The sequence below is a fragment of the Pantherophis guttatus genome, chromosome 3, assembly GCF_059756535.1.
Source record: "Pantherophis guttatus breed Tessera chromosome 3, ASM5975653v1, whole genome shotgun sequence".
Classification (NCBI taxonomy): domain Eukaryota; kingdom Metazoa; phylum Chordata; class Lepidosauria; order Squamata; family Colubridae; genus Pantherophis; species Pantherophis guttatus.
The window spans coordinates 63,875,535-63,901,253 of record NC_142065.1 but is presented as its reverse complement, the minus strand read 5'-3'; the positions used below and the strand labels follow the sequence as shown (position 1 = coordinate 63,901,253).

Genomic DNA, 25,719 nt, shown 5'->3' with positions numbered 1-25,719 from the left:
TCAAATTGTCATTATAGCAATGATTGATTTATCAGATTTATCAAATCAATTTATCAAATCAAGGAGAAGGTGCTGGATTTCCAGAAGTACAGAGAGGAACCTGCGCCACTGTATATCAAGGGGGGGGGGGCGTGTGGAGAGAGTTTCCTCTTTTAAATTCTTGTGAGTGCTCATTAGTCAAGATCTCACCTGGAAAAACATGTCCCCGGTGGTTAGTAAGGCTCAACAGAGACTTTGTTTCCTTAGAGTTCTGCAGAAAAATCAGGTGGAACAACGGTTGATGACTTCTTTCTATCGGTCCATGATAGAAAGCGTCCTCACATACTGCATTACAGTATGGTATGCTGGTCTAACAGCTGCGGACAGGAAGGCACTATAGAAAGTGATCAATTCAGCACAAGAAACCATTGGTTGCCCTCTAACACCATTGGATGACATCGCCAGGTCTCACTGTTTCAGCAGAGTAAGAAAGATACTTAGGGATGATTCACACCCTGGCCAGTGTCTCTTTTCACTTTTACCATCGGGCAGAAGACATTGAAGTATAGCCAGCTGGACAAAAAGCTTTAAAAACAGCTTCTACCCATGGGCTGTGAGACTCCTAAACACAATCACAATCATTCCATATACATATGGAAATGTATGACAAGTCCCCCCCCCCCACAAATTACTTGTAAAAGGATTATTTTCTATACTATTCATGTTGTCTTTTATTTTCTGTCATTGTATAAAAAACACTTAGTCTTTGACAGTTCTACATTTAGGCAAGAAAAACAAAATGCATAGGTACAGTATATGTGGTACCTTGCTCAATAGTGGTAACTGTGGCAGGGATTTTGGAGTCCTACTAGACAATCACTTAACTATGAGCCAGCAATGTGCAGCAGCTGCCAAAAAAGCCAACACAGTTCTAGGCTGCATAAACAGGGGGATAGAATCAAGATTACATGAAGTGTTAATACCACTTTACAGTGCTTTGGTAAGGCCACACTTGGAATACTGCATTCAGTTTTGGTCGCCACGATGTAAAAAAAGATGTTGAGACAAGAAAGCTGATATTTCTTTGCTTCAAAAGTCCATTATTTTGTTTTAAAGACTGTAACCCAGGAGTGAAATGCTCACGGTTCGGACCGGCTTGGGCGAGTAGGTAGCAATGGCGGCGGGCAGTTTGGAGAACCAGTAGCAAAAATCCCTGCCCCCGCCCACCATGCCCAGCTGAGCCGCGCGATCATGAGAACCTTTTTTTCCTTTTAAATGGCTCTGACGAGTTGCTAATCAGGCAACTCAGCTTGGATCGCCAGAGCCATGTAAAAGAAAAGAAGTTTCCAGCATTCCCATGTGATCAAAATTCAGATGCTTAACAACTGGTTCACATTTATGACCATGGCTGTGCCCCAAGATCATGTGATCACCTTTTGCGATACTCTGACAAGCAAAGTCAATGAGGAACAGGAACTGGCTGACATTAGAATCTAACACTGATGGCGTTTATATTAGAACTGCAACTCTCTCTGGTCACAAGAGGGAGCTCCAGTTTTTAATTTTAATTAAAAAAAAAAGCTTAAGTCAATTTACCTCAGAACTCCAAACCGTGTGCAAAGATGGCATAAGGAAGAGTTTTGGAGAAACAGGCATCTTAACTTGTTTCTCTGAATTGAACTAGTTCAGTAAAGTCACTCATTTTTTGTTTGTAATCATACTTTTTATTTTCTGCATTCTCTCCATTGTTTCATTGGGGAGATATATATGATTTCCCAACTGTGAGCTTTGCATTGCTGTCACTTCCAGCCAGTATGTCTTCTGTCCACAATGACAGTGTGAATAATCCAAACAGGAAGAGATCTGACTAAGGGAACATTACTTTTGAGAAGTGTGTAGTAAAAGAATTTCTGCAAATATTTTGTCTTCCTGCTCAGGAACTCTATAAAAATTATGTACACAAATACTATAACTAAGCTGTGCTCCACAGCCTGTTCAAAGAGCCATTTCTTTTATGTAGTGCAAACATAGTGCAAAGGTTTTGTAGGTAGGGCAAACTCAGAATTTTCATCTGTTTGGGGTGAGCAAAAAAACTAACATCAGAACACTCTGGGTTAATCCCTGAGTACATGACCCCAGGAATCTATTCTCTTCAAGATATTTCAAACTTTATTTCCAGAGATTTCTTCTAATTTCAGAGAATTTACTTCTGGAAACTGCCACTGCTACCAGAATGAAAGAGATTCTGAACAGTTTAGAGGGAGAAGAGATATTTCATATCTCATCGCTGCATTTTGCTCATCTCTAATTCATCAGAGACCTAAGATGAACTGGAATTAGTGGACTTATTTCCCCAGAACGGTAGTTGATTTGATCAGTGGAAATGTATCCAGATATAATAGTTAGGAGCACAAGGCTGCCTGCTTTAAATGGTGAGTGTATTTGTACTAGTTCTAGCAGAGCCTCAATAGAGAATAATACAGGAGTGACAGTCCAATAATAAATTGACTCTTATCTTGCTAGAATATTTGATACCATTCAACATTCCGAATCTGATTCAGGATTACGTCCAGGGCCTCAAAAGTCAGGAATTGTTTAGGTAAAATTACAAATACTATAAGGCAGATTTAAAATAAACATAGGAACTATAATAATACCAGAATACTATTATAATGTGATAATATAATATTCTGATATTCATAAAAAGCATACATTGCTCCATAGATTTTCATACCTCAAACTGTGTAAATAATAATAATAATAATAATAATAATAATAATAATAATAATAATAATAATAATAATAATAATAATTTTATTTCTATACCGCCCTTCTCCCGAAGGACTCAGGGCGGTGTACAGCCTATTAAAAGCACAAAGGCAAACAACAATTAAAATAATTTAAAATAATTTAATAATTTTAATTTTTTAAAATTTAAAACATCCAATTTAAAATCATTACATTGATAGCCCGGCCTGGCGGAACAGCAGGGTCTTAAGGGCACAGCGAAATACCCTGAGGTCACAGATCTTACACATTTCCGGGGGAAGTTCATTCCACAGGGCTGGGGCTCCCGCAGAGAACTTTCCCCTGGGTGTCGCCAGCCGACATAACTTGGCCAATGGCACCCTGAGGAGACCCTCTCTGTGGGAGCAAACTGGCCGGTGGGAGGCTATTGGTGGCAGAAGTCGGTCTCGAAGGTACCCGGGTCCTATGCCATGGAGCGCTTTAAAGGTGGTAACCAACACCTTGAATCACACCCAGAAGACCACTGGAAGCCAGTGCAGCTCACTCAAGAAGGGTGTCACGTGGGCACAACGGGTTGCACCCATAACCACCCGCTGCATTCTGGACCAGTTGGAGCCTCCGAGTGCTCTTCAAGGGGAGCCCCATGTAGAGAGCATTACAATAGTCCAGCCGGGAGGTGACAAGGGCATGAGTGACCGTGCGCAAGGCGTCCCGGTCCAGAAAAGGCTGCAACTGGTTAATCAGGGGAACCTGATAAAAAGCCCCCCTGGCCACGGCCGTCATATGCTCTTCAAAAGACAGCCATGCATCCAGCAGGACATCCAGATTGCGACCCCTCTCTGTGGGGGGCAGCGATTCACCCCCAATAGTCAGCGATGGCACCAGCTGACTATATCGGGATGCCGGAAGCCACAGCACTCGGTCTTGGAAGGGTTGAGTCTGAGCCTATTTCTCCCCATCCAGACCCGCACGGCCTCCAGGCAGCGAGACATCACATCAAGGCATCGTTGGGGTGGTCTGGGGTGGAGATGTACAGCTGAGTGTCATCAGCGTACTGATGGACTCTCACCCCAAAACCACGGATGATCTTACCCAGCGGCTTCAAATAAATGTTGAACAGAAGGGGCGAGAGGACCGACCCCTGCAGCACTCCCCATGCGAGACGCCTCAAAGTCGACCTCTGCCCCCCTGCCAACACAAACTGCGAGCGGTCGGAGAGGAGAGGAAGGAGGAGAACCACCGCAGTATGGTGCCCCCTATTCCTAAACCCCTCAACCGCTGCAGCATGATACCATGGTCGATGGTATCAAAAGCCGCTGAGAGATCTAATAGGACCAGGACAGAGGAGCAACCCCTGTCCCGAGCCCTCCAGAGATCATCCACCAACGCGACCAATGCCGTTTCTGTGCTGTACTCCTGCCTGAAGCCCGACTGGTACGGGTCCAGATAGTTAGCTTCATCCAGGTGCTGGGGAAGCTGTCGTGCCACCACGCTCTGAACAACCTTCGCCACTTATCGCCAAATAAGAGGTTAGATTTTAAAAGCAATGATACAAAATATTATTACAGTCTTTTTCTTTCGAGAGCACTTTTTTTCTGATTTAAACAAGTTTTACATTACTAGAATGAATGTTTAAAAACCTTGGGGTATTTTGAATGTCATATATTTTGCTTTACTATAATATCCTAAGCTTCTGGGTACCTGAGCAATTAGGGTGATTAATTGCTTGTTTGCAATAAAAACAAAAGAGTAGGAGTGTTCCCTTACAGGTTAAATATCTGGAGAAAACTATATTTGCTGCTAGACATAACAGATGCAGTCAACCCAGCATGCAGTTTAGTCCTGCTTCAATGGATGCTTTCTAATTTGGTTTGGAACTCAAGCTTTCTAAAAGAAGCCAACTTGTTTAAAAAATAAACTTGGAAGGTTCATGCAGAAAGAGAAGTATCACATACTGATATGTGAAATCACTGTTATCAAAGAAAGAAACAGTGTTTTCCTCCCTTCATCATTTTATTCTTCAAGGCATGAGCTACTTCAGAAGGCAATACACTCACAATGTAGCTTCATAATACAGAACTAGGGATTTAAAATGCAAGATCAATCCAGTAAATGGCAATTCTACGGAAGCTTTTTGCCAAGTTCGGAATCAGCTTTCTGGGAGTTAAAGATTATTTCCCCCTTATTCTGCACATGCAAGCAAAGCTTGCTTCTTCTTTTCTGTAGAGCATTGCTGTATGAATTGTGTGCCATGTAAATATGGTTGTGGTTATAAGAAAAAGCTTGAGTTGCAGTAATGCCTGAAGACCTTTACAGTTTAAATACAGGAGGAAAGATAGCTATGCTGTTGCAAAGCTTTTCCTGATAGTATCCTCTTAGATTTTTTTTCTTTTGCTAGAACTAGAAAACCCATACTTTTACATTAATTTTTGTCCTGGGGAATTGTACTGCTATAAAAAAATGAGGTACCTCAAAAAAATGAGGTATATTTCATAATCCACTAAATATTTACTGTTACTTTACTATTTAGTTACTTCAGCTATCATTTAGAGTTTACGATTTACACAGTGGCGGATTAAGGCTCACTGCTGCCCTAAGCACTGACGAATCTTGGTGCCCCCTTTCTTTGTACATACTATACAAATCTTCATTGGGGTTTTTTTCTTTCTCAACGTTGTGGTGCCCCCTTTGGGCCTGATGCTCTAAGCACGGGCTTAGTCTGCTTAATGGTTAATACACCACTGGACTTACAAAGCTCTCTCTCATGGATAACTCAGTGCAAATCTAGGTCAGGGAAAATCTCAGACAGAATTGATCTACCCTAAGAAAAGTGATTTTCTACTTGCTAAAAAAAACAATGCTTCATAAAGACCAATCACATCTTCATTGTGGAACACTGAATAGAGCCTAAAATAAACAAAATGCCAGATTTAAATGAGAATGTTACTCCATATTCTTTTCAGTTGCTCTCCTAAACTTGAGTATTCAATTTTGCCTCTGAAACTAGAAATTCATGTAGAAAGTGTTTTTAAAAAAATCCTGAGTACAGGTAGTCTTTGTTTAGCAACCACAATTGAGACCAGCAACTCAGTCATTAAACGAAGCAATTGCTAAATGAAACACCTCAATTTTATCATTTTACTTCGACTTTCCTCAGCTTTCCAGACCTGTGAAAGTCATAAAGGCAAGTACTGGTTTGCAAAGTTACTTTTTCATCACCACTGTAACTGTGAATAGTTGCTAAACAAGGCAGCCACTAAACTACCTCTATGTTTATTGGCTCTAATAGCAGTCAAATATATTTTACTCTCTACTTACAAATGTTAAGCTGGCTCTCCAAACTGGACACAACAATAGTAATTAAAGTCAGTCTGAGACTAATATTTTTGCTCTTGTGCAAAAACATTTACTATAGATTCCAACAAAATGATATTTTCCATTTGGTAGCTTTCTTTATTGAGCGAATATTTAGAAACAGAGACTTTCCCACTTAGTGTTTTACAATACAGTGTAGCTTTATTTATTTTTAGGATCATTCCTCAATGGTATTGATTTTTACTAGTACTCAGCTGAAATTCTTTATTACTGGAAAAAATATCAATTTCTCCTCAGCTAAATGTCAGCTACTGTGGAGTGGGCTGCATAAAAACTACTGTAACTTTCTAATATTGACTGGTGTAGCTCTCTAATATTGACTGTCCATTACACTGTCAATGATGTAACAACCTTGTTCACATTTATTTGATTTTGATTAGAAACAGACAGTAGGATTGCACCATTGGGAGTTTATTTGGAAGTATTCCTATGCAAGTTTACTTGGAAGTATTCCTATTGAATTCAATCATCTTACCTCTAAGATTTGAAAAGCCTCAGGAAGTTGAAGGCAGTCTGGAAAATATACTAATGCTATGCTCATTTATTTCACTGTCACTTCTGATAAATTTTGCAGGCATTTGAAACAACTAAAATATAATGGGAACTATTCACAGTGACAATATATTACCACATGTATCCAAAGTACAGTAGTATTGCTGTCATGTCCTGCTTGAGGGCTTCCTACAGAAAAACTGACTAGACTTTCAGTCTATTGGAACACATTTTATGCTCTTACATGGAAAGCATATCAAACGTACTGTGTGTCTTTTTTAATTTAAGGTATAACTTTAAAGTGATATCAAAGTGAATGGCTGACTAATTTTCATTACCCAAACTAGACATCAGCACTGATGATATTACCTAGTTTGGGTAATGAAATGTCTGTAAGAAAACAACCAAGCTCATAGAATACCCCTCGATTATGCCTGGAGTTGTCCTTGCTTTCCAGTAAAAGGTATTAGACTAGAGTTTTTCAAATTTGGCAACTGTGAGATGTGTGGACTTTAATTCCCAGAATTCCCAACCGGGATTCTAGAAGTTGAAATCCACATATCTTAGAGTTGTGAAATTTGAAAATCGCTGGTAAAGACTCCAGATGGTCCAGGCTCAGAAACTTTAAAATTTATCACCTCTCTTTTTGCTTGGTTACTTCAAGTGAACCTCTTGCACTGGATTAAGGCCCATGAAAAGCATCCTCTGTTTTCATGCTGAATCTAACCCTCTTCCCAACACTCTAAAGCTGAATGTTCCTAACGAAAAAAAAAATGTTGAAAGGGTAACTTTTTATTAATGCCTACTATAGCTCTCAAAAGGGAAGACAAGGAAGAATCACTTTTCAAATTTTCACTAGCCGCACTCTTGATATTACTTTGAATTTTTCATTTCTTCATCAACTCATTAGCGATTATCCTCTAATGCCTAACACATTTCAAAATGTAATTTTTGAATCTGTATAGAAGAAAAGATATATAAGAATGTACCACCATTTGAAAATGTTTTATTGTAACAGGCTAATATAAGTATTTTTACAACAGGTAATGGAACTAAACTGGAAATACAATTAAGACAAAGTTATTAGCTAAAACCAGATTTTTCTTAGTGCCATTTTCCAACTTGAAACACGGCATCTGCAAAGGAACTACTTGTTCTTATAATTTAAGAGCAGCTTAGCATGGAGGAATTGGTAGATTAATCTTTTCATGTGTTTCCTTACTTGATGTCCTTCAGTTGCACCATGACTCCATAATTGCAACTTATATATATATATCAATAGTACTAGGTTGAAAAAGGCTGCTATAGCAAACAACTACTAACACTATAGACTGGCATCAACTAATAAAAGTTGAAAATCCTAAAGCTAACCAGTATGTTTCCTTCCAAAGCTTAGGCTGGGCAATATGTTAAATTGTGCTAGGATTTTATGGTAGAGTCATAGATATCTATGACTCTACCATAAAATCTTAGCACAATCTGACTTCTCTAGCACAATCCTAGCACAATCTTACTAAGCACATCTGACTTCTCACAATATACATCACTTCTGAGCTCTGCCTACATTCACTATCTGACATGCAATTAGGGGACTGCAGTGATGATTTTCAATACAGGAATATCTTTCTAAACTTGCAACTTGGCATCAAGACAACAAATTGTAGCGGGACTTATTAGGTGAACATGAAACACCAATAATGCAAATAGGACTGTATAACTGCTGTATTCTAACTTTATCTGACCGATAAATTAGGATTAGCAGCAATATAGTTTAAAGTAATACAAAATAACATTTCTAGAAAGGCGGCACTTGAAAGCAATAGTTCAACTTAGATGGTGAAGATTTACTGTTCATTATATGAAGAACAATCTTCAGAGGCATCTTCTTGAGATGTTTGGCTGGGCTTACATATAACTGCAGAATCCTGGCTGTCTTCAGTGGAAACTAAAATATAGAAGCAAAAAATAGTCTACAATTTCTGCTTGGACAGAATTCTTCTGCTTTATTCAATTACTATTATTTAAATAGCAAAAGCAAAACATATTCTTATTCACAACACAATTCTGTTATTTACAGAGTGTCATTTGAAAAGCCATCTCTCCAATAAGTATTACAAAGATACTTATTACTTCACTTTGAATACATTTGTTTCTTATTTATTTAATATAATAATAGGCTAGGAAACAAATATAAATGTTCATAGTGATATATGCATTTTAAATAGGCAATTACTGAGAATATTAGTTTGAAAATAATTATTTGAGCTATTTGACTGACTGTAGCTGTACAACACAGAACCATTTTTCAAGTACAAGTAGTTCTCAACTTACGACCAGTCACTTAACAATTGTTACAAGTTTCAACAGTCCTATCTGGCGGTACTTACAACCTGGATTCAAAGTTTCGACCATTACCCTGCCACTCCTCATCATGTGACTGTACTTCAGATGCTCAGCAACAAAGCCACATTTATGGCCATTTGCAGTGTTCCATGGTCACATGACTGCATTTTATGATGGTTTTGATAAAAACTGGTACTCACTTCAAGTTTTTTGCAAAACTGGTCCATAGTGAACCATGGGTTCACTTAACAACTGCTGAGAAAATGGTCATAAAATCTGGTCGGTCATATGATCGACCCGTTTTATGACTGTTACAACATAGGACCATAATATGTGGCCTCCATTATGTTTGTAACTCAAGAACTACCTGAATCCTAATTATGAGAGTGGACAATATGATATAAATCCCTGGATGTAGAATATCTTGGAATATATTAGATCACATACTTGAGAAAAGTTTTTCCTGTTGAAAAAAAGCCACTATTTCCCTACTTATATATGCAGAAAGAATTTAAAAATGATTCTCAGTAAATTTAATATGGCTTTCCTGCAATAAATTATTTGGGGAAAACACTAAATTTTTTTGAAGTTTACACAGATATTCTTTCATTGTTCTTATATGGTTGAGGAAGACCAGCAGAGTTAAATTTTAAGTTAAATATTTTAAGATATTAATAATAAATATTTATTACCACCCAAAATCTCATGTTGTGATGTGATCATGATTTAATCCCAGATATACTTAAAATACAATTAAAGTGAACCTATGCTTGATTTATGTGCCCCTGTAGTTTGAACAAATAATGGAATCAGGAGTTCAGATGATGTTCTCAATGTTGGCTAATAATTAAAAATAGTTTTTTGGTTTACAAGATCATAAAAGCATTTGCTATTGGAATTATGCAGGCAGTACAGGAATGTACATAGAAAATAATTTAGGTAGACTGAATCTGCACAATATAAACATTATGAAATCTGTATGATCCTCTTGGTAAAATTTAGTTGCATTAGATTTATCTAAATCTAATATGTGTAACTAGCAAATCACTGTGGTCATTAAGCGATTCCACAGTTGTTAAGGAATTGCTGCAGTTGTAAGTGTGAATCCATTTTCTGAAAGGTGTCATGTGACCATGGGGCATCAGTCGTAAAGGCAAGGCAGTTGCCAAGCACCTGAAATCTGGTCAAGTGACTGAGGAGCAGGGATGGCATGACATTTTACAAAGGGAGAAATGTTTTATGGGCCATAAAGCACCTATTCTGGGCCCATTGTAGTTTTGAATGGTTGTTAAGCGACTGTTAAGTTGAAGAATGCCTGTAAGTACATTGCAAACATCAGTGTAACAGCTGCACAACCAAATATTCTGATTACTCACCAGATGTTTCCTTTGTAGCTTCAGTTACAAGGTTGAGCTGGAGAGGTGGTGGAAGGTAGTGAATCCCTGGCAGAAAGCCTCGGGGTATAAAGGGTGACAGTGGAGTATAGTATCCTGGCCGGAAATCCCCACCTGTGTCCTGTAGCTATATAAAAACAAAAGTGCATGAATGGCTGGTGAACTGAACTATGCAGATGGTAGCTACAAAGTCGTGAAATTTAGGCCATTATCCTATGATCGATCTATCTATCTATCTATCTATCTATCTATCTATCTATCTATCTATCTATCTATCATCTCTCTCTCTGTGTGAATGTATATACACACAGACACACACATATATGTTTTTGTAGATTTTCACAGGTAGAGGTATGGAAGTTTTGGTGTATTTGGGTATTTGGTGTATTACACAGGAAAAGACCCAAATACACCAAAACTTGCCCACACACACATATATATACATATATATAATCATCTATCTTTCTGATAAACTACACAATAACAATTAAAATAGCCACAATCAGATTAAACATTAAAATATTATACTGCATGTGTGTGTGTGTGTGTGTGTGTGTGTACCTCAGCCACAGTGGCATGACATGCCAAATCTCCTTTAGAAGTGCCTAGTTTTCAGATGCTTCCAGAAAGCAATTAAAATGGAAGTCAATCTGACAGAAACCTTTATTTATCATACATAATTTTATTAGACTTGTTTTTATAATTGGAAAGGAAATCAAGAACATTTTCAAGTTTTACATTTACTTCCTCCAACTCAATTCTTGGATAGGCACAGCTGGAAAAGACAGCAGCCATTTAAAAGAAATCCAAATCCCTATGCCAAATGGTAAATAAATGATATTAAGATCCAACAACAACAGTTTCATTAGCCGTGGCATTGGGTAGTTAACAATCCATATTTAAGAGAAATAACAGTTCAATACTGTGTTTTTCAAACAGAGAAGACTTAACAGTGTATGTTTGCCATTTTTTTATTTTCCTAAGTTGTTATTAGTCCATTCCTAATTTTCAAAAAAAATATAGTTATTTTTTAAAAAATATTTTTCTGACATACATAGGGGAGACAAAATGGTTTTGCCTTTATAGTTTGGGCTAGTAGTATGCTATGTCCTTGCTTGCATTTATGTAATTAAGTACCAGGAAGAAACATGGGTGTGGGGGGGATTCATTTAATAGAAACGTTGCAAATTCATTGTGTAAGAAGCACTGTTTCTGATTCAGACATGACAGAACCATCTCCTCTCACATTCTTTTCCCTATACTTTTAGATTAACTCCCCAATCATAGTTATCACTGGATGTATTAGCAGTTGCATCAGCTAGGGGGCTCTAAACCAGAGATTATAATGGAGTAAACCATCAACTGTGCATCCAAATCAATGTTCTATTGAAGGGTGTGGACATACCAATGTGTAGCCAATTTAAATGGACAATTCTAAAAGTAGAACATTGAGATTTTCTTGGAAATACTATTATCATTCATAACATTCAATAGAATTTAAATTTTTTTATTTTATTTTAATTTGATTTATATGCCGCCCTTCTCCGGAGACTCAGGGCGGCTTACAATGCGTTAAGCAATAGCCTTCATACTTTTGTATATTTATACAAAGTCAACTTATTGCCCCCACAAACTGGGTCCTCAATTTACCCACCTTAGAAAGGATGGAAGGCTGAGTCGACCTTGAGCCTGGTGAGAATTGAACTCGCAGTAATTGCAGGCAGCTGGATGTTAAATGCTGCCTTAGGAGGCATTAACCTCCTACGCCACTCAGGCTCCTTTATGAAATCAGTGTACAGCCCTAGCAGCTATTAATGATTCATCAATCTTGTCTGCTATCCAAACTTAGTGGGTTCCCAGTATGGCAGCATCAAGATATCAGCATCTTCAGGCATTTCCCTTGGCACTTCTATCATTCTTTAATTGAAAAAAAAATGGAATGTGAATGTGCTGAAAAGCATAGTGCCAGGCTCTATCATTCATTTTATTGCCAAAAACTGAGTTCAGGTGCAGTTTTTGAAATACATGCAGCCAGGTGCTGCTTTGTGTGAATATGTGACTATCCAATCAAAAAAAAAATGTCACCATGGGAGAGTAAATAGAAAGGAGTAGTAATCTTACTGGTTTGGTTTCTGGTGTTTTGTGACTGACTATGCCTCACATGATAACCATTTTACCACAGTACACTCAAGATACTCAAAATTCGAACTATGCCATTGATTCACAATTATTACACCAATGGCTAGCTACAAAAGACATCTGAGGGTGTTGTGCTTATGTGAGCTGTATTAAACCATGTATGGAGAAAACTATACTTACTGGTATAGAAGCAGGAACACTACTTGGTCCATGATTGCTGGAAAAGTGTCTGAAACTTGTTTGTAGAGGCAAAACAGGTGCAGGAGATGGACCTCTGTAAGATGGTTGATTGATAGTGAATCCCATTGAAAATGGATAAGGATACATCCCAGAGTAACCAGGATACATTTTGGGGGGGTCCCTCTCCCCAAATTCTGGACACACAGCAATACATTCTTGAGGCAAATTGGGATGGTCTATTAAAAAAAAAGTTAGATTAAATGGATGGTGGCTGGATTAAATGGGTTACCAGTATTTATTTGTTTGTTTATATCCTGCCTTTATCGTTTTTACAAATATCTCAAGGGGGGAATATATCCAACATACCTTTCTCTTCTTATTTTTCCCAGTGAGGTGTGTTGGGAGTGAGTAAATGGCCTAAAATTACCCAGGAGGCTTTCATGGCCAAGTCAGGATTTGAACTCATGGCCTCTTGCGCTCTAGCTTGGTGTCTTAATGACTAGACCAAACTGGCTGGTATCAGCAACATATAAAGGTCTGTATGGTATTTTAACATCCTGAAAGTGTTGCATTTTGGCTAATTAAATTTTCAAGAAGATACTCTTTAGGTGTCCTATCCAGGTACATATCCTTGAGAACATTGAAGAATGAGTGGACAGCTTAAATGCAGGAAGTGTTTTTTAAATTAATAATTGTTCCACTGAGAGGTGTAAAGGCCCTACACTCAAGACACCTTAAATGGCCAAGATCCTACTAATGCAGAGTTGTTACTCATGATTTGTATCAATTGGAAGAATGAATAGAGACCTTTGTTAGTCACAGAGAAGCAGAGGCGAGAAACATATATTACGCAATATTCAAACTAAATCAAATATTTATGAATAGGAGATATATTAACATAAAACGTGATACTGTAATTTACTGTTTTATATAGTTTGGACTAATTCAATTAATTGTTTCTTCCTTTTTAATCAAAACTTTATTAAATTTCATAAAAATGTGAAATACCAAAACAAAGAAAAGGAGTTAATAAAAGGGAAAAGGGTAACAAAAAAATAATAATCAAAATTAGGAAGTGCAAGCAACAATAACAACAAAAAAGCTATATAAACAAGGAACTTCGATACAGATAACTCAGTGACCTTTTGAATTAGAATGAACCATAATAAACAAATTCATTTTTTCTCTTAAGTAGAAAACTTAATGTTATCAGATCAAGCAACAAAAATAAATCGCAAGGTATCTTAATAGTATTTAATGTTATATCAAGCCAGTAGATGGCAATCCATATTCATAAATAGAACACAACATGGATCCCAATTAAAACAGTAAGAGAGCAGAATGGAGGATAAGCTATTTTTAATGTAACAAAAATTCTGAATAATTGTGAAATGTATAACACCTTGAAATGTTTCAGGTTTACTTTTGATAAACAATTTTGAACCTGTTGATTTAATGAACAATGTTCATTATCACCTTGGTAAATATAATATTACAGGAGAATATTTGTAGCCCTGGTTTAAATGAAGGGTCCTTGGTGCTCTCTGAGGCTGGTTATTTTCTTGCAGATGTTTCATTACCCAAATAAACTAACATCATCAACACAAGAAAATATCTGCAAGAAAACAACCTAGCTCGCAGAGGACTCCACAAATATATTTTCTACACTTTCCCTGTATTTAAGATATTGATTAACACCACTTTATTTAAAAATAACTAACCAATGCAATTTGAATTTTGCAGAGAAATTCAAATTAAGGTACTTTCCTTAAATACACTGCATCTCTAAATATTCTTCAAAATACAGCTTGTACAATATCAATTTAATGCAAAAATAAATTGTTACAAAAGATGGCAGCAGTCACAGGTTTGTCCTCTTTTGTTCATACAAAAATCAATTGAGCATATTATTTTCATTAACACTGAAATATTCCCTTTGCTGAAAGGAATGTGGTAAAAATATAGTACACATCATATTAATTCTAGACTCTTTGTTTTTATATTTGTTTGATTGGCAGGTCAGTGTTTTGTTGGGCCTGCTGCAACTCATTTGACTCCTACAGTACAGATTCTGGCTGTGTAAATTTAGTTTTGCAACAATGAAGCATGGTGGAGCAGCTTTCAAGCAGGATATGGAAGCTGCAGTAAATAAATAAACAGCTAAGCAATATCACCCTTGGACTGGGGAAAGAAAAACAATAATCCAAATTATCACCAGTAATAAATTGGCATAGCAGGATACATACATCACTGATGCTCAGAACAAATAGAAAGTTAAATTCATAAACAGAAAAGACAGCTAATCACCAATGTTTGAATAATTGTGGCTAGTACACATACCTAAATCTATGAAGGTCGGAGAGCTCGGTTTAGGTGGTGTTGGATTATTCGCTGTTCTGGTACTGGAGCTAACTGCTGAAGTCACTTTAATTCCCTCATGCACAACTGACCCATGAGTGGAAGACTCTGAGGAATTCATTTTTAGGCCCTTCTTACTGCTAGCAATGGCTGCCCCTTCTTCACTGGGCCTACCCTGAGTGGGAGGCAAGGTCTCTCTAAGTGGTGAATCTGGTCCTTGTCTTTTTAAGGCCTTCTGCGCAGCCATGATCTTCTGGCGTTCAGTGATAAGAGAACATTTCTCACATGGGCACTGTTTCCACCTGCAGTGACCAGCATGACCCTTGACTGGTACCACAAAACCATGATTCCGGCAACGTGAACATTTCGGAGCCCGAAGAGATTGAGTCCCATCTTGATTCTCCATGGCTAACAGCTCTCTCTCTAATCTAGATCCACACCGGTTCTAAAATGGTATGCACTGAAATCTGCTCTCCTTGCTTGCAAAAATGGTTACAATCTAGCAATTAAGCCTGGGCCCTAGCCTAGGAAAGAAGAATTCTGCTTTGTGAAGAAGGAGGAACATTTGGTGCTGGGTCTCAGATCACAAAATGTAGTATTTTGTGGTAAGCGACAAAATAGTCCAATTCCTTTCTTCTTTTTTTATTTCTGAAGACTATTTCGAAACAAACCTTTTCTGGAAAACTTTGTTTTACTGGAAACTCAACATGATGAAAAGAGCTTCCATCCCTGCAAAACCTACAGAACTTGTCTCTTTGCCAAGAAGGTGGAGTTTTTGTTTTTTAGGGCCACAGATAATTTTTGTGAGCAGAAAGCAAGACATTCTATCCTCTGGTGGCTCTGCAAGAAAGATTTAAGAGGCCAGATGCAAACTGTACAGTTCTGTGCTTCAGTGGAGAATCTGTGGTGTGCAATATTAATTGAGATGGCATGATGAAAAGAGGAGAACATTTTATACAAGATACAAGTCAAGTAATTGATTTTGATACCTGTGCTACCTTAGAATTATCCTGCTCATTTGTTTCAATTCTGAACTTCAGACAGTAATTGGTTAAGATGTGCATGAGTTCATATCTTGTGACATGCAGGGGAAACAACTGTCTTTTTCCTTTATTAAACAGTGATTGTATCATAAACTCCAAATCTCTTTCCTTTGGGATTTCTGATATCCACACAAGTTGTGAGGACATTGTATGTATCTGTTTCTCAGTACAAATTAACTATTTATAGATTTATTTCTCTGAACCTGAGAGGCAGTCCATAAGTTGGTTTCAAGATGCAATAAACTGTCCTATTGCCTAGAGGGTTGAGTGGTATCATTACTACGACATGAATTTTTATTTTTATCAATTTGCAAAATGAAAACTGTCCTATGGTTCCCAAGTTATATCTTATTCCAATACAGTAAACAAAGAGCAAACATAATTTATAAATAATTCTGTATGCTTAATTATGTTGCAAGAAAAGAAGATTATTAAATTGTTTCCTTGTACAGTGACTTTTTAATGTTGGATTTTTATGACTGTGCCACTTACTTACAAATCTGTTTATGATATGAATAATGAATTCCACAGTAACTCATACTGGATTTTTAAAAAATAACTCTGTCCAAATAAAGAAGCAATAATAAGTAAAAAAAAATTATGCTGTACATTGATGATAAATCTGCATTTGCAGAATTTTACAAAGTTTAATTTTCATTGGAAATGCTTTTCTGCTTTTTAATTAGCTGGACTGGGACTATGGAAGTCCTAAGGCACTTCCATATTAACAACTTCCTGAAAGTTCTAAAGGACTCTTTCCCTTTTTTTCCAGGAGCATATTATTTGACTTTCTGTATTTAAATCAACATTTACGTACTGGTTTCCTAATAATTTAAATATTTCCAGTTATCATTGTAAATTGTGTTTTTTCCTTCTCCTGTTTTGCATTTTAGAGTAATGTATTAAAGTATAAATATTTAATGGCTGTAGGCTGCTTATATGGAAGATAAGAAAAATACAATACCTTAAACAAACAAAACTTCTTGTGCAAAAGAAAATGTTTTTTTGAATTTGTACTTTAGTCACTCTTAATATTTTCTCTTTGATTCAAACTTCACAAGGGTTTTTATCTAATAGTAATAGATAGGAATTTTGGATCCAGCTTTTGCTTCAATGTCAACTATCCCTGTAGTTTTTTCCCCCCTGCTTTTAAAACATACTATATCTTACTCTGCACAGAATTCAAAATCTTATTGAAGAACGTAAGTAGTCATGTCTTCTGTGCACTCAAGCAGCCTTTCAAAAGCCAACCCTAGTTGTGCACCCACATATCTGTATGCATGTCTTAGAAATTTCTTTCCTCAAATGTTTTGCAGTTAACCCTGCTGTCTAATAACACGTTTTGATAATTAGACATTCTTTTTACTGTTGTTTTTATGTTTTGTGAACTGATTTCTAAAAGGGATACGAATAAGGGTATACTATTTTTGTATATATAAATAAATAATATGCCTTCCAGCCCATGGGCAAGCTCAGACCTACCCACATGCTAGAGAATTAAACCGCTCATAAAATAGAATTACCCAATTACTTTTAAATGCATGGAATGGAATGTAATATTTATTATATACAGTACAAAATACCCAAACACAGACATAATCAAAAGATTTAGCATAAAATAAACTAGTATTGCAAATAAAAAAGTTCATGATACAACACAAAACTTTTACAAATTTAAAACTTAATGTATTAGTAAAGACATTATTTTTTTTTATAGCCATAGTTAAAATTTGACTACCTCTATCCAGTCACACCAACTCTACTCCAAATTAAGGGATTACAGGCTCATAAAAAAGGAGAGCTAAAATTTGGCTATCACCAGTGTAATTCTAGGATTTTTATTGAAAATAAAATTTTAATGTCAGAATTTAACTTTAAGAAGTACCTCTACTTGACCTCAGTTTTTAAATAGGCCATATTATACCCAGCTGAAAACTCTTCTAATATTCACAATGGAGTAGAATGTGAGTCACAATTTCAAAATTACAGGGGAAACATCTTCGAGAGGTAGGAATCTTTTGAAATCTATCATAGAGCATATTTGACGGCAAAGGTTTTAATCTGATTTAGAGAAAGCTTTTCTATATTTCCTTACATGTAAATTGCTATAGCATATAGGGAACTGAAAGATGTAATTGTATTTATTTGTACTGTATTGTATGTGATTGTATGTGATTTTCTAAGTTGGGGTAAAATATGGAATTTCACATTTTGCCATTAATTCTTGTACTGAATTGTCTCATCAACTATAATACATTAAAACCCTGGTATCTAAATGCCTAGAAAGCAAACAGACCAATCTTTCTTTTACATAGAGTATAATCCTCAGGGCACGTACAGGTTTCACACATGTATAATGAAGGACATTTATTCATTTAATATTATAATTTAAATGGCAGAATAAAAGATATTATTTTCAAGATGAACTCAAGTCCTGGTGATTTTTTTTTAAATGCAGTTTTCTTAGAAAAAAGTATATCATGTTCGCTACTGCCACCTTATATAATTGTTGCTATTTTTCTATCTGTCCTGTAGCCCTGGACTTTCTAAATGCTTCCTTATCTAATTACTACTCTTTAGTTTTCTAGAATTCATCTAAAGTTGGCAAGTTGATGTAGAAAGCAGCTTGGTCCAGTTCTAGACCAGCCAAGCATTCCAAGATGGCTCATCCGTTTCCAGAATGGAATGTTCTAAATCGGGAAGCATTTTGCAATATTCCTGTTCTGTTTCCGGGCCAGACTTTGCCCTTGACAACATTAAACCCAGTTCCATAATCTTCCCATTTGAAATAGTTGAACCATCTTCCAAATGTTCCCATTGATTTAGTTCATAGGAAAAATTGAAGTTTCAAGTAACATATGTGTTCTGGGAATTGGCCATGTGGTTTTGCACACAGCTATTTAAGAAAACGAAGGCAACCATTTAAGTCATTTCTTTCCACATACAACTATTTTGAACTTTATTTTCCCTCTAGTTCTTTTGTATCCTCTATCTTGATGCTTTCCCTTCTTTCTCCAGCAGATTTGCTTCTGTTATATTAACAAGTTATAGTAGTTAGGGGTGCTTTCAGGTGACTTTTCATTAATCCTATCACATAAATTTGTTGAGGTTGCACCATTCCTGTTATCTATAAGTAGAAAGTCAGACGCTTTGGCCAAAAAGCAAATGGCAAAAATACTATCTGCAAATATGTGCTGCTCCTAAAACTGAGGAAGAAGGAATAAACCAACATCTGTCCCAGAGGTTCTATCCCAAACAGAACTGTCATGTAAATATGGAGCCAGTGCCTCGGATACTCAAAAACTAGAAAAGAAGAGTTAAAAGACTGTTAGCTTGAAGAGTGGGGGGGGGGGAGGCTTAGGTTTTACACCCTGAGGCTGACATGTATAAAAGATTTGATTCTTGTGTTCTGCACTACTCAGATCTTCTGCACATCTATTACTTTTTTCTTGGCTCCACCATCTAGCTCTGTTGGGTCTGTGAAGTATCTGCTGTTACCTAGTTACCATACTCCCTGAAAGGGAGACTGAGTTCTTAGAGAACTGAGATTTATTGCTTGTGTCTCCTGTGAAGTCTGACAGGATGTGACTCTATTAGTTTTCTTTGTGTGTGATTAGCTTCATTAATCACTCTGCTTTATTGAACAAATTATTATTATAAGCCAGGCTGCGTTGTTTTCCATTTTGTACTATCCTGTATTTTATCTTCAGATTTCCATCTTTTTTTCGGACTAGAAAAAAAAGTAAAAAGATTAAGATGGAAGTAGCTTTATTTATTTTGTTTGTACCATACATCTATCAGGATGATATTTACATAAACTGATAGACACATACCACTTGATACTGCATAGCTATGTAATAATTAGTCTATCTGTTGCATATTAAGGTAATCAGATCTTTAATATTGCATGAAATATTCCTTATAATTGAGGAATGTTGAGGAACATGGAAGTTTATTTCCCATGTTCCACCTCTGTGTTAGTAATAACATATTATTATTGATGATTTAAATATGGAACACAAATACACATGCTATCGTAGGTAGAAAGTCAGGCTCTATGACCAAAAAGCAAATGGCAAAAATAGTGTCTTCAAATAAGTGCTGCTCCTAAAACTGAAAGCAGTAGGAATAAATAAACATTCTGTCCCAAAGGTTCTGTCCCAGAAAAAACTCATGGAAATATGGAACCAGTGCCTCTGATACACAAAAACTAGAAGGCTTTGCTTAAAAGTTAGGAGAAAAAGGCTAAAGATTTTGGATTCTCATTAAAGGTTATTACTGATTTAGAACGTGGCACCTTTGAGTTTTTTCTCTGAGGCCATGCAATTCCTGCCCATATATTTTGTGCATTTAATAGCCTCCCCCACTCTCTGAACCTTTTTATTCTTTAATCAAATTTTGTTCACTGAGGTTCCTCTGTTTCCAGCTAACTATTCTAAACCACAGAGAGAGTGACTAGAGTGTCCACTTACAGTCCTATTCCTTCTGCCGCTTCTAGGCTACATCTCTATAGCCAGAAGAACCCTGAACTCTCTGGCAGTTGGAAAGAGGCAATAGCTTCAGCTATTAGCAGGCCTTTCCTTGTGCACGGAGTATGCCTGGCCCATCCACAGACCAGAGGAAAGGCAAGTCTTGGAAGGAAGGAGCCAGGGATATCATGGCTCCCTTCTCTCAGCACATATCCTGGTTCTGGAAAGCAGATGAGACTTCTTCCAGGAGCCTTAAGAAAAGTGGCCCTGAGTGCAGGATCCTCAACAGTGAAGACAAAATGGAAGGGGAGGCCCTTGAAGGCAGCAAGAGTCCCCACCCCAAACCCTGGTCTCAGCTGCTGGCAGGGCTGTGCCCCACAACCTGGATCCTAGAAGGAAGCAGCAGGGGCAGCAACAGGCCCTCCTTTTACTCTGGGCTGTCAAGTAGCTGCAGGGAAATGAACCTGGAGCCCTCCAAAGATGGCAGCCCAGCCCTTCCACCCAGGGATCTGCTCAGCCTGTCAGCAGCTTCAGTAACCAAAAAAGACAGTCCCGCAGGACAGGTGGTGGAGGAGGAGTACTCCTGCGAGTATGGCTCATTTACCTATCTGCTGATGTGCTCCTTAGGTGGGGTGGTGAGTTGTGGTGCAACGCACACAGCTGTTGTGCCACTGGATGTGGTGAAGTGCCGCATGCAGGTGGAACCCAGGCGTTACCAAGGGCTTATGCAAGGCCTTTCTCTTACGGTGCGAGAGGAGGGGATTCCTGGCCTGGCTAAAGGATGGGCTCCAACAGCCATAGGTTATTCCATGCAGGGCTTTGGCAAGTTTGGTCTCTATGAATTCTTCAAGTTACAGTACTCTGACTTTTTGGGTCCAGAGCAATCTTATCTGTGGCGGACTAGCCTCTACCTCGCTGCTTCAGCCAGTGCCGAATTCTTTGCTGACATTGCTTTGGCCCCGATGGAAGCAGTCAAGGTACGGATTCAGACCCAGCGCGGTTATGCCAAAACACTGCGAGAAGCAGCTCCCAAGATGTATATTGAAGAAGGACTCTGGGCTTTCTATAAGGGAGTATATCCCCTCTGGCTGCGACAGATCCCTTACACCATGATGAAGTTTTCCTGCTTTGAACGAACTATAGAAGCACTCTATAAATACGTCATTCCTAAGCCACGAGATCAGTGCAGCAAGATGGAACAACTTGGAGTCACATTTGTTGGCGGATATATTGCTGGCATCTTCTGTGCTATAGTCTCACATCCGGCTGATTCTGTGGTATCAGTGCTGAACCAAGAAAGGGGCACCACTGTTTTGGGTGTTCTCAAGAAGTTGGGCATGCATGGGATCTGGAAAGGCCTCTTCACCCGTATTCTGATGATTGGTACCCTCACTGGACTGCAGTGGTTCATCTATGATTCAGTTAAAGTTTATCTCAAGTTGCCTCGTCCCCCCCCACCTGAAATGCCCGAATCTTTGAAAAAGAAACTCTCTCAAAATTAAATCCATACTGAGTGGCTGTGTTTCAAGGATACTCCAATTCTATAAGAATGTTTAATTCACCTGATTTGTGAATATCACTGAGCCAGGGAAATTTGCTATAGTGTTACTCAATCCCAGAACTAAGCTTTAGAGAGTTTCAGCAATCTATAAAAGAAGTTTCTTAATGAAACTTTAATGCATGTCATTTAATAAAATAACATTGTCTTGCAGTTTTATTTTGTTCTTAACTGCACTCAAAATACATAGCAGATAATGCAATTACTAGTTTTTATAGGCTGTTAAATATTTTAAGGTTAACCAGTTAATAGCAACTGCTAGACAAGTTGGTTGTTCTAATACTGTTGTAATGATATGATAATTATTGTCAGTAGGACCTGTTGTCAAGCAGCCTAGACAGTACTGTGATTCTAAGATACTGAACAAAATTTTTGGTGTTCATTTGCTAAATCTGATTCTACATTTGAAGTAAGATAAAAGTATACACTCTGAAAAATGGCATTCTTAGAAGCAGTGTATTAGAAAACTTATTTTATTTTTAAGTGTCATGGATCTGTAATGATCCAAAGTGCCTGTTTATATATGGAAAAATATGTATTTTTGTGGCAGGACATTTTTTTATAGATTTTGGTCTAACTACAAAAGTTTCTATTAGTAGCTTGAATCTTTAAAAAAGCATTCTTTTTGTCCACATAGAATCTACTGTGCTGGAAAAGGGGAAAAAAGTAATTTTGTATTGTGATTTCCATGTTTATTGGACAAGTCTTTTGGAACTTGCATGAATGTTGTTCCTCTCTGTTCTTAAAGCAGTCCATCAGACTTATATAGGTGCACTTCTTCCAAATTATTTTTGAAACATGCACATGTTTTATATATATTGAATAATTCTTTCTCTGTATAAAAATGCTGTAGCCTCTGATTTGAGCCAAATCTATTTTTTTCTTGATTGAGCATTCTTCAAGTTACTGGAATTATAGAAATAAAAACAATACACCATAATATTCTTCGAACTCAGCTAAAATTCTGCATTTTGATGATCCTTTACCAGTATGTTATTCCTTCTTTTGTTGTACAATTTAATTTGAACATTTATTGTTACTACAGCAAAATAAAGTTATTGTGGTTATTATAGAAATATAAATCCCGTATTGGACAATGCTTTTTAAAACGTATTAGCTACTATATATTTTATACAAAAAAGCAATCTTTTTCATTTCAAATGAATGGTCTTGCCATTTAGTGTTATTGCACTTACTGTATAAGTGATATCCAAGTGTCTTTTATACCTTTAAAGATGTAACCTAATTCTTAAAATTATATTCAATTAGTTTATTATTTTCTGCTGTCTCCACAAGACCTAAGTATTCTTTCTAGAGCCTAGTATAAATGTTTAAGGTTCAATGATCAGGAATAATTGCTATTATAATCCGAACTTCTAGAAGGCAGCACAACCATTGATCTACTCAGCAAAGCAAAATGTAGTACATGTTGAAAATTTAAAAGAAAGAAGATTTTGAATCAATTGATCAGTGACAAATTCTGTTTCAACACTTTGCTTTCACTCATTATTTGGATCTATTTCCCGATTTTGGTTTCAGATAAGACTTCTTTAACAGCACCAATCCTCTGCAGAGCTAGTTAGATCTCATTATTTGGATATGCTTTGATTTGATATTAGGTAAGAGAGCTCCAGCTATGTCAAATATAACTTCATACCTAGTTACTCATGTCTCATTTCAATTCCTTTGTAGCTTGAGAGACAGAATGATATTGCAGGGGTGGGGGTGGGAATGGAAGGAGAGGACTTGTCCAGAGAGCTGTGAACTAAATAGTGTAATAAACATGTCCTTGTTGGTGATTCTGAAATGTTGGCAACTGTGGAAAGTTGTGATGATCCATAGAAACAGAAATAGAAAATCCATAGTATGAAAAGTACATTATGCTCCAGTTCTATAAAAAGTACTGCAGTAGGCTATCTACTATGTAGGCATCCATGAACCATTTGTAGGTCTTTTTTTTTTTAAAAAAAAGTTTATTGTGTAATTGTTATGTAAATTTGGTAATGTAATACTGTTGCTGTGATCAACAGCAATATTGCCTAATTTTCGTCAAGGATCAGATCAAATCCATCAGATCATATCACACAAGATGGTTTAAATTAACATAAAATAACCTCAAACCTAAAATTATAAAATAAATCAGGTGTGAAGATTCTTTTGTAAGTAGGATTTTTTAAACTGTTAGGTTCAGAGAACAATTGATTCTAACATAACAGTTGTGACACACAGTGATCCATGTCACTTGCTGTTTTGCACCCTCATACTAAGCTTGGTTTCTAGGGGTTGGCCTCAAGGAATTAATAGGAACTTCTCAATATCAGAAGAGCAAATCCAAGGGGATTTATTTAACTGATAGTTAAATAATCATGGATTCAGATCCCTCTCCTATGTTCAAAAGTCTAGCTTTGAGTTGCAAAAATTGCATTGTGGATACAATGAGAAACTTGAAGACCACTTTGAGATTTTGATTAGCTGAAGTTAAGTTCCTTATAAGATTTTGTGCTAGAGCAAATTAAAATTAAAGCTTTAATGCCAGTAGAATAAAAGAGACAACTTTGGTGCACTGCAGTTATGAACTTTTTAAATTCAACAATGTTCAAATTTCTTATTGTAGTTAAAGATAAATAGTGTAATGCTTAATTTTTTAATAAGCAAAATAGTGCAGGCTGAAGAACTATTTACTGTGTCAAGAGGAAATCCACTGTGGTGTTTATAATTCTAAAAATGAGGGGTTTTTTTTCTATTCTTAATGGACTTTAACAGTTAATCATGATCTGTAATATATCTTATCTATAAAGGAAGAGCTCACTTAGGGATATATTGGAGGTACCATAGATTAGAGAAAGAGCTTCTTTAAAGCAATTAATTCTTTGGTTAGGCTATTTGTCTATCAACTGCAGTAAGGCCAATCTTCATCTTTTGCTTGCAATATCTTAATTGTGTAAAAATTATTCTATTTCAAATTGAGATGTATTTTTAATTGGATTTGAAAAACCGTCTTATTTAGCAAACCATCTTATCTAGCAAACCACCTGATACCCATCATTTATTTTAAAAAAATAGAAAAGTAGATAGTAAGGAGATCAACCTTGGGGCATATTCAATTCTGAAGCATTACTAGTCATATGAAGATTCCACATATTTTCCATATACATAATCCTAATTTATGTTGTAATGTTTTATATCTCTAAACAGATCAGATTACCAATACAACACCTTCAGAAAAACCTTTATAACATTTGCTAATAGAAGATTATTGATAATTTAATAATAGCGAGAGCAGAGTTTCCACACATTCTGCAATTTTATGGAACATACTTATAAAAGTGGATACATTTTAGTTGCTTTCCGCCAAATTCATGCAATAAATAAATCTTACCCATTTGTTTAATGGGATCCAATAATATTATTTTAAAATTAGTTGTCTATATTTTTGTATTTTTGCAACCCAAATGTGGTGGGCCAATTTTTATAAGCACCCTTGAAGATTTTAATGGGAAAAGATCTCCCTCTCCCTCTCCCTCTATCTCCCTCCCTCCCTCCCTTTCTGTGTGTCTGTGTGTCTATGTGTCTGTGTTTGTTCATACATAAAATGTGTGTATATTTTACCCTTGAAGTATTCTTTATTGATTGAAAAGTGA

At 36.7% G+C, this 25,719-nt stretch overlaps 1 protein-coding gene and 1 pseudogene across 2 annotated transcripts; one reads left to right on the top strand and one right to left on the bottom strand.

The window, feature by feature from the left end:
• Positions 1–7,583: 7,583 nt before the first annotated feature.
• On the bottom strand, positions 7,584–15,764 carry DMRTB1 (DMRT like family B with proline rich C-terminal 1). Its single transcript, XM_034415111.3, has 4 exons — positions 14,991–15,764; positions 12,651–12,886; positions 10,314–10,458; positions 7,584–8,539 (listed from the first exon to the last, which is right to left on the bottom strand). The coding sequence occupies exons 1-4, from the start codon at positions 15,412–15,414 to the stop codon at positions 8,439–8,441; spliced, it is 906 nt and encodes a 301-aa protein (XP_034271002.1). The 5' UTR covers positions 15,415–15,764; the 3' UTR covers positions 7,584–8,438.
• A 4,789-nt stretch (positions 15,765–20,553) lies between these two features.
• On the top strand, positions 20,554–23,160 carry LOC117664250 (solute carrier family 25 member 3 pseudogene; annotated as a pseudogene). Its single transcript, XR_015733106.1, has one exon. The product of XR_015733106.1 is annotated as a solute carrier family 25 member 3 pseudogene (transcript).
• Positions 23,161–25,719: the final 2,559 nt, after the last annotated feature.